General features: G+C 24.9%; 3 protein-coding genes across 3 annotated transcripts; 2 read left to right on the top strand and 1 right to left on the bottom strand.

Annotated features, from left to right (window-relative positions):
* Positions 1 to 6,264: 6,264 nt before the first annotated feature.
* LOC129612740 (uncharacterized) lies at positions 6,265 to 8,777 on the top strand. The gene is made up of 3 exons (XM_055526500.1): positions 6,265 to 6,997; positions 7,860 to 8,128; positions 8,211 to 8,777. The coding sequence occupies exons 1-3, from the start codon at positions 6,265 to 6,267 to the stop codon at positions 8,775 to 8,777; spliced, it is 1,569 nt and encodes a 522-aa protein (XP_055382475.1).
* Positions 8,778 to 9,665: 888 nt separating this feature from the next.
* Positions 9,666 to 11,408, top strand: LOC129612801 (retinoblastoma-binding protein 5 homolog). The gene is made up of 2 exons (XM_055526577.1): positions 9,666 to 9,826; positions 9,904 to 11,408. The coding sequence occupies exons 1-2, from the start codon at positions 9,762 to 9,764 to the stop codon at positions 11,327 to 11,329; spliced, it is 1,491 nt and encodes a 496-aa protein (XP_055382552.1). The 5' UTR covers positions 9,666 to 9,761; the 3' UTR covers positions 11,330 to 11,408.
* LOC129612800 (ribosomal L1 domain-containing protein CG13096-like) lies at positions 11,401 to 13,595 on the bottom strand. The gene is made up of 3 exons (XM_055526576.1): positions 12,593 to 13,595; positions 12,259 to 12,535; positions 11,401 to 12,188 (listed from the first exon to the last, which is right to left on the bottom strand). Exons 1-3 carry the CDS (start codon positions 13,504 to 13,506, stop codon positions 11,460 to 11,462), a joined length of 1,920 nt encoding a protein of 639 aa, XP_055382551.1. The 5' UTR covers positions 13,507 to 13,595; the 3' UTR covers positions 11,401 to 11,459.
* Between the last annotated feature and the right edge of the window lie 219 nt (positions 13,596 to 13,814).

The following is a 13,814-nucleotide window of genomic DNA, read 5'->3' as shown; positions in this document are numbered from 1 at the left end:
CATCAGTTTTCTGACTTGCTCGTACTCCAGTAGGTGATATTTCTCCACTGAGTCGCCGCCTCTTTAAATCATCTAGGCTTCCATGTTGTTCCAGAGACGGCAAATAAGAAGGCTTGCTCCTCCTCCACCTGCATCTCGGAAGGTTTTCGCCCCTTATTGATTTAATCCTTTTTCATTTTATCAGTTCGTTCTCGTACTGCGACAGTGATTTCCTATAGTCTTGTTATTTTTTGTCTTTATACATTTTTGGTCTTACGAGTAGCTAAGGAAAGAGTAAATCACTAGTCCAGTCCCTCGCATGACATAGTAAGGTCAAAATGCTCTTTGAGGTGACTTGGCATTAGAAAGATTCCGTTTGTTAATATACCCGCCGACCACCACACAGTGCATTATAGGCGCGGGTCACAATTCAATGATGTTTAAATTTGAGGGGGAGAATTTTGAAGATAAATTTGCGCTGTAATTTCTTACCCAGGAGATTCTTTTAGTTTTCAGACCTTATTTTCGACCTTTTCGGCATAGCTGCAATTATAGTGTACTAATAACTGTAAATAAAAGTGCATTAAGATCGTAATTGTAAATGGTAAAATTGTGTACAGAACTATTGCAATTTTGAAATCAAGGAATATCATAAGTTATGGTATATCATATTATATGCATCAAAGTTTCTATAAATATTGATGACAAAATAATAACTAGTAATTTTGTAAAAAATATAAAACAAAAAAATCTTAAACAAAATAAATATTTTAACATAATTTACGCTTCTCAAATTCTCAGAAACATAATTTTATAATGTCATACAATTGTTGTCACTAAAGGGAAAGCAATAAATTAAAAATAAGTTTTTAGAATTTATGAGTATAGTAAGTATATAGACAATATATAACAAATTATATTTGTATAATAGTTATGCAGATATCTTGTATTTTTAGTTAATATTTGTTATAATTTCAGATAGGCTTCTTTAGAAAAATTTAAAATTCTACATAATAAAAATATTAAGAGAAAATATATAATATACGAGTATGTACATATATGCGTATGGGGAATACCGTCATTAAATATACTTATTTGTGCACTTAAAATGAAAATAAAAGTTTTTAATACCAGTGAAAATTATATATTATATACGTCCCATTTATATGACAAGGCCATATTATTGTGGAATAGTTATGAAGTACTACGTAAATTAATGCATTTTTTTATATGAAAATTCTGTTATACTGAAGTAAAAATTTTATTGAAATATCAGAATTTTGACATTTATTTTCTATACGAAAAATGATTACAACCACAATATTTTCTTAAATAAATATTGCCTAATTTTAATTTAAAAAAAAAAAGTTAATATTAATATAAATTTTTCCAGAAAATTTGTCATTTATTTTACAACACACTTTTAAAACTAGGTTCTTTAAATGAAAAATTTTTTTTTTAATAGCATTATATTAATTAAAAATTTTCTAGTGAAATCTATATTTAATATTTTAATCTCTCAATCAATTTGCTATCTCATATATGAAATCTTGAAAACCTATTAAAACTGATAAGAAAAATAAATAATAAACATGCGTAAATATTGCATGTTTGGTACTCAAACTCGACTTTCTTTGCTTTTAAAAAAGAAACAAGTGTTATAATTTCTAAGCACACTTTAAACAAAACTTAATAAAATTGTTATAAAATGCAATTTTCTCTCATATTTAATATAAATTAGATAAAATGATAAAAAGTAGTTTTTATTTCGCCTACAAACTTTAAAATTTACTATCGTTCTATATGTCCTTTACAACAAAAATTTAAAAAATTCGACTATTTTTTGGCCCTGTAAGAAATAAATTGCAAATTTTTTCTTTAACAATAAGCTCTACTTATTTACTATAATTAATCATAAACAACAATTTATAGACATCTAAATTTATAAAACAAGTATAAAATTATCACAAAATCTTACTTAATCCACTAAATTAACGATAAAAAGTTAATTTTAAACAAAAAAAAATGTAAATTAATTTTCTAAAAAAAAAACTGTTAATGGAAGCTTAAACTAAGATTAGTACGTATTTATTTTGGATCAAATATTATAATGAATGAAAATCATTAAAAATATAGGAGCAATATTGTAATTAAGAAAATTACGCACATTTATTCCGGTAGATGACTTAACAATTTTATATAGAAAAAATAAACGCCAAATCTTTTGTATTTTAATTTATATGTCAGTTTTTACTGCTATATAACAAGGTTTCAGCAAATTATATTCTAATTCATAAACTATATACATAGCTATTTCCAAATTCCAACTATCCCCAAATAATTAAAACTGTTATACAAACTTGTTATTAATTATATTTTCAACTTGAATTTTTTTTTTCTTTTTCACAATTAAAAAGAAATTAACCCATTTGTTTCCTATAATATATTCGCGATTACTAACAATTTTATTCACTATTGTTATAACAAGAGGTTGTGAATGATTAATAATTATTATTAAATTATCATACTTAATTTGTTCCTTAGCTGCATGTAGCTTAATAATAAAAGGTTTTTTTGCGTGGAAATTCTGTTATACAACAACAAAAACTAACTTAAACTACACTAGTTCGATGACATGTGAATGAGCTATTTTTTTTTGAGAACTCATTATTTTGAGAGTTATGTAAGGAAAGCTTCGTATGTGTGTACGCATGTATCTACCAATATTGTCTATTAAAATATATGACTGAGTATATTTAAAAAAAACGTACAAAAAGTAACACTTCCTATTAATGGGTTAATAATATAATAATATTTTTATATTTTTAATGTAACATATCATACACGAATAAGTATATTTATTTTTGATAAGTATATTAGTACATATGTTTAACTAAAACGCCACTTATTGATTGTCAATCGCATGACAATATAATCAATATTAATTATCAATATAATTTTGTTTGTGTATATAACATGTATGTATTATAATATACTTGTTTATATTAAAAAATTTTTTTTATATATTTTACATTTAATTTATTAAATTTTATACTCAGTTTTCACACTAATTGTTATTCAACTTTAATAAATTTTGAATTCGACATATTAATTTTATTTTATATATTAATTTTTAATTTTCAGAATTTCATATATAGTAATTTTCACCTCTAACCCAAGTACATCTTATCTAGGTTCAATTGTTGTTGTTTTTTTTGTTCAATTTTATTATAAAATACACTGGTATTTATCGATATTATTAAGTTATCTTGGATTAAAATTCACAATATATACTTAATTATATTTGATTATAATATAGAAAGATTAAAAAAAAATATTGAAAATATTATAATTAAATAATTAATTTTAAAAAATTTTATTAAAATATAAAAAATAAATAAAATTGTTATAAAAGTTTTTTATTTTAATAATTTAAAATTTTATTTTTTTTTTAAATTAATTTTAAAATTAAATGTATAACTAATTTTAATATACAAAAATTTTATTTTATATTTATATCACACTTTTTAATTGTCATTCAATAATTGTGTATAAAAAGAAAATATTCTAACTGTTATACAAATGTTGAATATTTATTTTTCTTGTAAATATGTTATATAACTTTTATACACATTCATAATTTTTAACTATTCAATTATGATGCAATATATTTCTAATTTTTATGTACTTTATATTACACTCTTTAATTAAACTGTTATACAAATATTACAAATTTATGATTTTTGTAATAAAATTGTATTATAATTGTTATTTAATTTATTTTTAATATTTTAATATCTTTTCTAAGTAATCTTAATAATTATTTTTTATTATTTTTTTTTCCACAAATACTAAATAGAGTGCTAATAATTGATTTTAAAACTGTTATACACAAATTTATTTCAAATATTAACAAATATACTTTTATCATTCTAAAATATTCTAAAGAATTTTGAAAATATTTAGAATATTTTATCAATTATACCATTAGATAAGATGATGAAAATAAAAGATAATTTTAATTTACATTTTAAATTCGTTAAAAATTCACTTTTGTACCAAAATTGGGGTTTCCCCCTTGTCTCTTTAACGCACGTATTTAACAATTTGAAGAGAAAAAGAGAGTGAAGAGAAATTATCATATATTTTTCTATACCGTTAATAGATAAGCTTCAATCACTACGATTTTTTATTATCGAATACTTTTTTCTCGATTTATTTTCAAACGATCACGACGCCAGTTAAAATTTAACTAGTAAATGAAATAAAATTTTTTGTTAATTAACTTAAAGTACTCTATTATATTCAAAAAAAAAAATATATATTTTTTTATGTATTTATTGAAAAATGTATTAAATATCTTATCGATAAAAATAATACAACAATATAAAAGCTAAAAATTAACAAACAAACAATATGGATTTTTTATACAAAAAAAAATATTTTTATCAATTGTCATACTAATTATAAGTTGTATTGATGTTCTACCATTAAAATAAAAAAAAACCACTGATATCGATAAGAAATCGGTATTTCAATCACTATTATTAATATTATATATGTATATGTATTAAATTTTCTTTCAATAAAAAAATTAAAATTACAATTTTATCTTCATTTCGGGGATCGGAAACCTATTTCAAATTTCAAATTTGTCAAATATGTATAGCGAATTTGTGACATACCCTGATTTAAAAAATGCAATAAAAGTGTATTGTTATACAATTCATTAATTAAAACTTGTAAGCTTACTAATGTTAGTGTTACTGCAATTTTGAAATCAAGAATATGCTCATTTTCCAGTTTCAGCTTTTTCATCGATTTTCCCTTGTAATTTTCCTCTGCACCCTAAAATAGAAAAAAACACATCAAATTGTAATATTATTATTAATACTAATAGTCTGTAAACTATAAACTATTATTAATCCAGCATTAATAAAACCGTAACTTCAAAATTCCATTCACGCACAATGCAATTACATTTCATCAGCTGAACCCAGCATTAATAAAACCGCGACTTCAAAATTCTATGCACGTACAATGCAGCAATTACACTTCATCAGTTGAATTGCATATTAATATAATACCTATTGCAATTTTGGTGCCATTATACTGAACAAAAAATAAGGTGTCAATTACAGTTGTACTACCCCTGACATATTATAAAAATTTTTTTTTATATTATATGAATGAATTTTTATATTTATTATAAAAGTTGAATAAAGTAGAAAAAAAAATCGAATCTTTTAACTTCCATTACAAAATTCTGTTATCTTATAATTTTGAAACGGTAGGAAATATTATTAATTTTTTTTTTTTTATAAATAACGGGAAGTGGGTTAGACATATGTGACATATATGTAATTATTAAGAGATAGGACATTATCGATATGCTCCCTATGTATATTAATATGCTATGATTTTTCATATCATAAAAAAATTTTTAACGTGATCCTTTCATAATGCATAAACACATTTTGTTAAATATATTAATAATGAGAATTATTAAATAGGTTATAGGTATTATATTTTAAAAATTATCAATTAAATTACTGCAAAATAATCAACTGAATCTAGTTGATGTTGATTTGTTTGAGTATAATTTTCTAAATTTGTTCCCTTCTTAATAAAAGTTCATAATGTAAATTCTATATAACTTTTAATTTATTCTTAATAGATGAATATGATCTAGCTTTTAAAAATATAAAAAATGTATGTTTATTTACTCATAGCACCTACTTACTATTCAAGCAAGTCATATTCAACAATTCCTTTAAACACTGGAATATTTTTATAGTAATTCCACTAACTATCGGCTCAGTTCTATTATGCTCCATAAACATCGAAATCTCCACGATTACGAAAAACGCAAAATGTAACTCAGCCAATATAATGTTAGTTGAAATTCTCAAAATTCTCAAAATATTGCACAATTTTTCAAACAAAGTATTTTATATTAGAATAAAAAATATGGTATTAATTAGTGAATTAGTAAATTTCAAACATCCTTAACATAGATTTATAAATCATAAAATATTTTAATAATTTTGTAACTTTTAAAAAATTATTTTCAATATACAATCCAAATTTTACAATTAAATCAAAAAATTTAATTTTTAATATTTTTATTTTGAAGCAAAATTTTATTTTTTATAAATAAAATACAGCAAATTTTATTGCGAATAAAAAGAATTATAAACAAGTTCAAAAATATTTAATAGAAACGACTAAAAAAGCCAACAATTTTACGAATCGTCATATCTCAATCAACCAATTCTTAATAAAATGGATCAAAATTTCTTGTATATGTTTGAATTTGTTATTGATGATCTATTAATAACACATCCAAATGAATGTGCACCAGAAGAATATCCAACATGTGTTGAATTAACATTTCGTTCAAGCGTTTTTGTACAAATATGTGATCGTGATTTTGGTGGTTGTATTACTACTGATCCCGAACATAATTCATCAAAAGGTGGTAAATGTTGTTTATTCGGTTTAGATAGTCAAATAAATGATAATGATAAGTTACATATTCATGTTTATAAGAAAAAAATTGAAAAATGTAAATTTTTATTGGGTATAACAGAAATTCCATTAAAAAATATATTTGATCGTGTTACAAATGAATTTATACAAAATAATCCAATATTAGAAAAGAAATCAATAAATAATGAAATAATAAAACAAGAAGAATATTGTCCAAGTTCAGAAATTGAAAAAAAATTATTATCATTATTTGATTTACAAGGTAAACAAACTGGTAATATGGTTATAATAATACGTTTATCATGTATGGGTCCAACAATAGTATCACCATTTCCATTTAAAAAAGGATGTGCAATAACATCATTAAGTGATGATGAAACCAATGTATTAAATCGTGTACGTGGTGGTGAAAATATTACTTCGAATTTAAATCAAACTAAAATACCATATTTTTATAAAATGAAATCACATTGTATTCCGAAAGAGGAATACTTTCAAAATAAAATTGAGAATAATTGTGATAAAGGTGAGTAAAATTTATATAAAAATGAAACTTTATAAATTTATAAAAATTTACAATATTTCAAAAACACAAGACCAAAACTTTAATATCTGCTCCACTTTCCTACAATGAAACTAGTAATTACCAACTTCTTCAAGGAAATTTTGAAAGTCTGATTTTCAGAAATCAGAAATGAATAATAAAAAATTTCTTTTATTAATTTTTGGTTAAAATACAAATCTTAACTAAAAACTTATTTAAAGTTCTGATCAAAAATAAAATTTAAATTTAAATAAAATAACTTTTATTGTTTATGTTTTAAATTCAAAAATTAATTAAAGAATATTTTATTTTTCATTTTACTTTCATATTTCTGATAATAGAGGAATTGAAGATCAAAAAATTGATCAAAGAAATTATTAATGAGAGCAGCTGTAACAGGAAAGAAATTAATCCAGATGATTAAAGGATATGGGCAATGTCATAATTAAATTAAATGTTAATTCATCGTCTAATGAATTTTTAGTTAATTGAAATAATTATATGTAAATTTTAGTAGATTGAATTTTTCAGTAATATCGTCAAAATTTTAGTAACTTTAAATTTAAAAAGCAAATGTAATCGAAAAACTAATTATTGAAAATTGTTTTTTTATCTAGTATCCAAGTAAAGCATTTCATTTTTTTAAATATTTACAAAGCTTTTTCAATTCCAGATGTGTCCTTCTTTCACTTTAGTAATCATGAATCCCACTTTTGATATTGTTAACCTTATTTGAAACGTTACACTAAAATGAAATAAGAATAAAATTTCATTATTTTTCAAAAATTTTTATTCAAAAAGCACATATAAAATTTATTTCAATCTAAATTTTCAATATTTTAAGATGATATTCCAACAAGATTAAGTGCTGGAGCAGATGATACTGATACTGAATTCAGAGATGATAGTTCAGAAAATGAAATTATTTTAAATAAAGACAGGAAATTCGCAGGAGGTGGTAAATGTCTTAAAAATAAGCCTTATGGATATGATGAATTTGAAGCTGATATGAATGGTAGCGGTTTATCAATACGTGTCTTAAAAAATGCTTTTCAAGTTAATGTTGAAGATAGTGATTATGAAAGTGAAAATAATTGTAAAAGTCACCGACATGTAAGCATAAATTTATCGATAATATAAAATCATGTTACACCTTAATTCAGTTTTATCATAATGCATCTTCTTAAAATTTCAGTTCATCAATGATCCGGAATTTCAACAAAGTCGATTTCTAAATAATCAAATACGTTCTCAAACTGGTGGATCTTTTATTAATCGAAAAGGTTTACCTAAAATACGTGGAAATTTAAAATATGCTGCTAATGATTTATATCAAGAAAATACTAATTTCGAGCTATCAATGACTTCAACAAATGGATATTGCAATTCAAATAAAATAGATAAATATCGTAAACGTTGTCCTAAAAATACTTGCCGTTGCATACAAGTTCAACCAGATGAAATTGATGATAATTATTTAACGAATATTAATAGGAAAACAAGAAAAGATGGAATTGAAATATGTCGTAAGAAATGTATTGATGAAGATGGTGATGTATTTTTATTTAAATTGGGAAAAAAGAATAAATGTAAAGATAAACAACATTTAATTGAAATTGAATTAAGAACACCAAAAGTTCCAATTGTATTACAAAAACAATTAGTATCACAACATACACAAATTGATGAATTTGAACTTGATTCTGAATTACGAAATATTTGCCTTAAAAAGAGATTCAAGAAACAATCAAAATCTAAATAAAATAGAAATTGAAATGTGCCTATTTTGAAATTAGCCTTATTCTTTTAAATTATTTAATCAAATTGAAATTAATTAACATGTAATAAAAATTTAATACCTTTTTACTTACATACTTTCCCTAATGTCTTACACCTAAGCTATGGGTTCTTTCGTGAACATTTAAAATTGTTATTATGCAAGAAGACATTTTAGTTCAAGCAAGTCCCATTGGTTATTGCACATATTGAACGGACTGTTTTTAAACACAGGTGATTTAAATTTCTTATCACTTTTTATTTTAATTAGATCGAGATGTCCTAAAAAAACTAAACCAAACTGTTCAATTAACGTTGTGTAGCAGATTTTGAAAAATCATGATTAATTGTGTTTACACGACGACTTTTACATGAATAGTTGACTTGATATACGTTTCTTTCCACTTGCCAAAAACATATTAATGCAAAAGTCGTTGTGTAAACATAGGTAATGATCAACTGTAAAATCGGATTCGTATACGAATGGTAGTAATTATTCAATTAGAAATTAGTATCACAAATTGTGTTACTGTCATTAATAAAACTCAAATTTATGATGAAAACACATTCTTATATAACATAACTGCTGTAACGAAAAACTAGAAACTGTCTAATATGCTGATAGCTTTAAAAAAATTCATTTTTATTACAATTTTATTACATTGCTTTCAATGTTTTATAAAGAAGCAGAAGCTTGAAATTGCAAATCGTCGTACGTAATAATCGCCGTCTTTCTATTCGCCCTTATTGTATTTACATATGTATAAAAAATATCAAATATTTTTATCGCTAACGATAAATTGTCGTTTCGGCTGTCAAAACAACTTTACTTGGCATTTTGTTTTGCTTCAATTTGTTTATGTTTTTAATACATTGAACTTTCGTTATCGGTCTCAAAAAATACAAATGATCATATTTTCTTTAAATTAAAAAAAATTAAAGAAATTCGTCAATTGAACAGGGTTAAATCATGAATTTAGAATTATTAGAATCATTTGGGCAAAATTATCCGGAAGAATTTGATGGATCTTTGGAGTAAGAAAATATTATTAGTTATCCGGAAATTTTAACTTATTCTAACTGATGTACATTTTTTCTTCTATATATATTAGTTGTATATCGCTTGCAGTAACATGTGCCTTCAATAAACATGGTACACTTTTAGCTGTTGGATGTAATGATGGTCGCATTGTAATATGGGATTTTTTAACAAGAGGAATTGCTAAAATAATATCAGCTCATGTTCATCCAGTTTGTAGTTTAAGTTGGACTCGTAATGGACATAAACTTTTATCAGCTTCTACAGATAATAATGTTTGTGTATGGGATGTTTTAAGTGGAGATCTAGATCATAAATTTCGCTTTCCTTCACCAATTTTAAAAGTGCAATATGATCCAAGAAATTCATTAAGATTTTTGGTATGTCCAATGCGTTATGCTGCTGTTTTAGTAAAAATTGGTGATTCACATAAATGTTTGCCATTAGATAATGATGGTGATTTAAATATAGTAGCCTCATTTGATCGTCGCGGAAAACATATTTTTACCGGAAATGCTAAAGGAAGAATTTTAGTATTAGAAGTTGAAACTTTAAAAATAGTAGCAAGTTTTCGTATAATAGTTGGTACATCAAGTGCAACTGCTGTAAAAAGTATTGAATTCGCCAGAAGGGGTGAAGCTTTTCTAGTCAATACATCTGATCGAGTTATAAGGGTTTATGATTCTCAAGAAGTAATAGCATTAGGTAGAGATGGAGAACCGGAGCCAATACAAAAATTACAAGATTTAGTTAATAAAACAACATGGAAGAAATGCTGTTTTTCAGGTGACGGAGAATATATTTGCGCTGGGAGTGCACGACAGCATGCACTTTATGTTTGGGAAAAAAGCATTGGTAATCTGGTGAAAATTTTACATGGTACAAAAGGTGAATTATTATTAGATGTTGTATGGCATCCGGTTCGTCCGATAATTGCAAGTATTAGTTCCGGTTTAGTTTCTATATGGGCACAAAATCAAGTAGAAAATTGGTCAGCATTTGCACCAGATTTTAAAGAATTAGATGAAAATGTCGAGTATGAAGAAAGAGAATCTGAATTTGATTTAGAGGATGAAGACCGATCAGTTGATTTAAATGCAGATGCAAAACAAGATGAAGAAATTGAGGTTGATGTTTTGAAAGTCGAACCAGTAGCTGCGTTTTGCAGTTCAGATGAAGATGCTGAAGATGAAAGTGCTTTGCAATTTTTACCAATGGCGCCAGAAGTTGAAGATCCTGAAGATGGCTGGCAAACGCAAGATGACATTGGAAAAGATAATGATTCATCAAATTTGATGAGTTTACAAAATGTTGCGGTTGCCACTACGACAAAAGATGCCAACAATGGACCACCCACAAAAAAGCGTAAGCTGACGAATCAGTACGATATAATGCTGCCAAATGCTCCTTTAGATGAAACCCATCCATTGTTATCAGGTAAAAATAATAAGGATAAAGTAATGGGTGTCAAAAAAGGTGTTGGTCGCCCAAAAAAATAAGAAATGATAGTTTGTTAAAATTAGTCTTAAGTCTTAGAATAAGTTATATGAAAAAAATTAAAGAAAATCCTAATCTAAATTTTCAACATTATTTTTTATTTAAATTTTTTTTTTGAAATAATTCACATTTTTAATCACTATCCAGAGCATCATTATCAGCAACATCACTATCATCAACGTCACTGTCATCGTTTTCCGTGTTATCATCTTCATTTATTTCTGCAGGTTCATAGTCTGGATCATTTTCACTATCTGAATCATTTTGCTCTGATTCAACCTTTCCTTTTTTCTTTTTAATATCCTTTGATTTTCCATTCAAATCTTCTTTCGATTTTTCTGATTTTGCTTTTTTTGATTTTTTACTCTTTTTAGTTTTTTCTTCATTATTTTCTTGCAGCTTTCGTTTTCGTGTTTCGATTTCTTCTGGTGTTAGTTTTTGAACATGGCCATCATTTGTAATTGCGAATTTATTTAAAATGCCTTCAGCTTTTTCTTTCATTTTATTCAGCTTTTGCTCTTTCAAACCAATAATATATGGTGTACCTTTAAGTGGTTTTCCCATATTTATATATAATGGTACAGATGAAGTACCTTTAATATTAACTTTTAATGTTACATTTCTTATATTAGGATAACTACCAGGTAGTTTTTCTTTCAATTGTTTCAAAATCTCAAGGATATTTTCAGTTACTTGCTCTGATGAATTATTATGATTCCCTACAATAATCGATATGTTATCTCCTTTGGAGCCTTGTCTAAAGCTAGTTTTATGCAAAGCAACATGAATTTCTTTTTTTAAATGATTTAAATTCTCTGTACGTACAGAGAATATAGTACACCTTTGTTTTGATGAAAAGGCCTAAAATAAATTATTATTTAAATAAAAAATGTGTTATGATAATTGGCTATATAAAAAAAAAAAGAATTACATTTCCCAAAAATCCAAATATATGCCCTGCAATACGTCCATCACAAATAAAATAATCATATAGATTAGCAAGTTTTCTCTTCATTTCATAACTGTTGTATTCCTTTTTAAGTTGATTAAAGGGCATAATAGCTTTGATACCTTCAATACCTTTTTCACGGAGAATGTCTTCATAATGATGAACTGTTGGTTCATAATCGACTTTCAATCCTCTTTGTAAATCTTTTACAATAAACAATACATCATCATCAGGACCAACCAACGAATTTTTTATATTTCTAAAATTAAAAAATTTTTTTATTTTTCGGCTTTTTTCATAAAAAAAAAATTATTACAATTTAACATGTCGTTTAGGTGCACTTGGAATCTTAAACAAACAAAAATTAATAATGTAACGATAATCTTTAAATATTGCATTTTTCATTTCTTCAGTTTCCTTTTTAACTAGTTTCTTTAATGCTTTTACAGATTTTTTAATATTTTCCTCATTTAATATCGCATTGAAATTTTCTAAATCAAATTTTGGAGCTTCTGCTAAAGAAGGACCCACACTTTGACTTAATTTCAATTTGGTCTTCTCATTCTTATCCTTCACTTTTTTTACTTTCGTTACCTTACCAAATTTTATCTTCTTCTTTTCAGGGTTATTTTTATCTTTAGATTTTTTGGACATTTTTTCTAAGGAAGATTTTTGCGATTTTTTGGTATCTATTTTCGCATTATTTTCTTCAAGAGATTTTTTTTCTTTTGAATCAATGTTATCTTTAGATTTTTTTGACATCTTTTCTGAGGAAGATTTTTTTTTGGTATCTATTTTCACATTATTTTCGTTATTTTCTTCAACAGTTTTTTTTTCTTTTGAATCAGTTTTATCTGCAGATACCGAATTCAATTTGAGTAATAATTCACTACTCGACATACTAGATTTTAGAGCAGAATTTTCTTTCCCCTTTTTTGATTCGTTAGTTGGGTTCTTGATTTTAGCAAGTGATTCGGCTTTTTCTAGTTTTTTCATTTTAGCATCTTTAATTGCTTCAGACGATTCAATAGCTTGCTTTATTTTTTTTTTACTTTTTACCTTTTCCGTTCCTACAGGACTTGTTTGTTTTTGGATATTATTTTTTACTTTCTTTAAATTTCCGCCACTATTCTCAATCTCTTCTTTCGAGATGCCATTTTTATTTTTTTTTATTTTCTTATCATTCTCATCAGCTTTTGTTTTTTGTTGATTTTCCTTTTTTAATTTCATTATGAATCTTTTATTCAATTAATTTTTATTTATATAATTTTTAATAAAACTTAACCACTTCACTTAAAACAACTCGTGTTTGGTAGTTTGGTTTAGTTTATCGATGTCGTGTTTCATTCGTACCAAAGTAAAATGTTTTGGTTTATATATTTTGACATTTATATTTGTTTGGTTTTAGCACGTGGTTGTGACATTAAAAATACATAGTGTTTCCAATGGAAGCTATCAAAATTTTTTTTTTATTTTGGAACGAATTCTTTAATTTTATTTCCATCTTCTTAATGCAAGGAACAAGTTATTCCTTATCC

Source organism: Condylostylus longicornis, unplaced genomic scaffold, assembly GCF_029603195.1.
Source record: "Condylostylus longicornis isolate FDR11 unplaced genomic scaffold, ASM2960319v2 ptg000077l, whole genome shotgun sequence".
Taxonomy (NCBI): Eukaryota; Metazoa; Arthropoda; class Insecta; order Diptera; family Dolichopodidae; genus Condylostylus; species Condylostylus longicornis.
The sequence above is the reverse complement of the archived record's forward strand: the minus strand, read 5'-3'. Positions and strand labels throughout refer to the sequence as shown.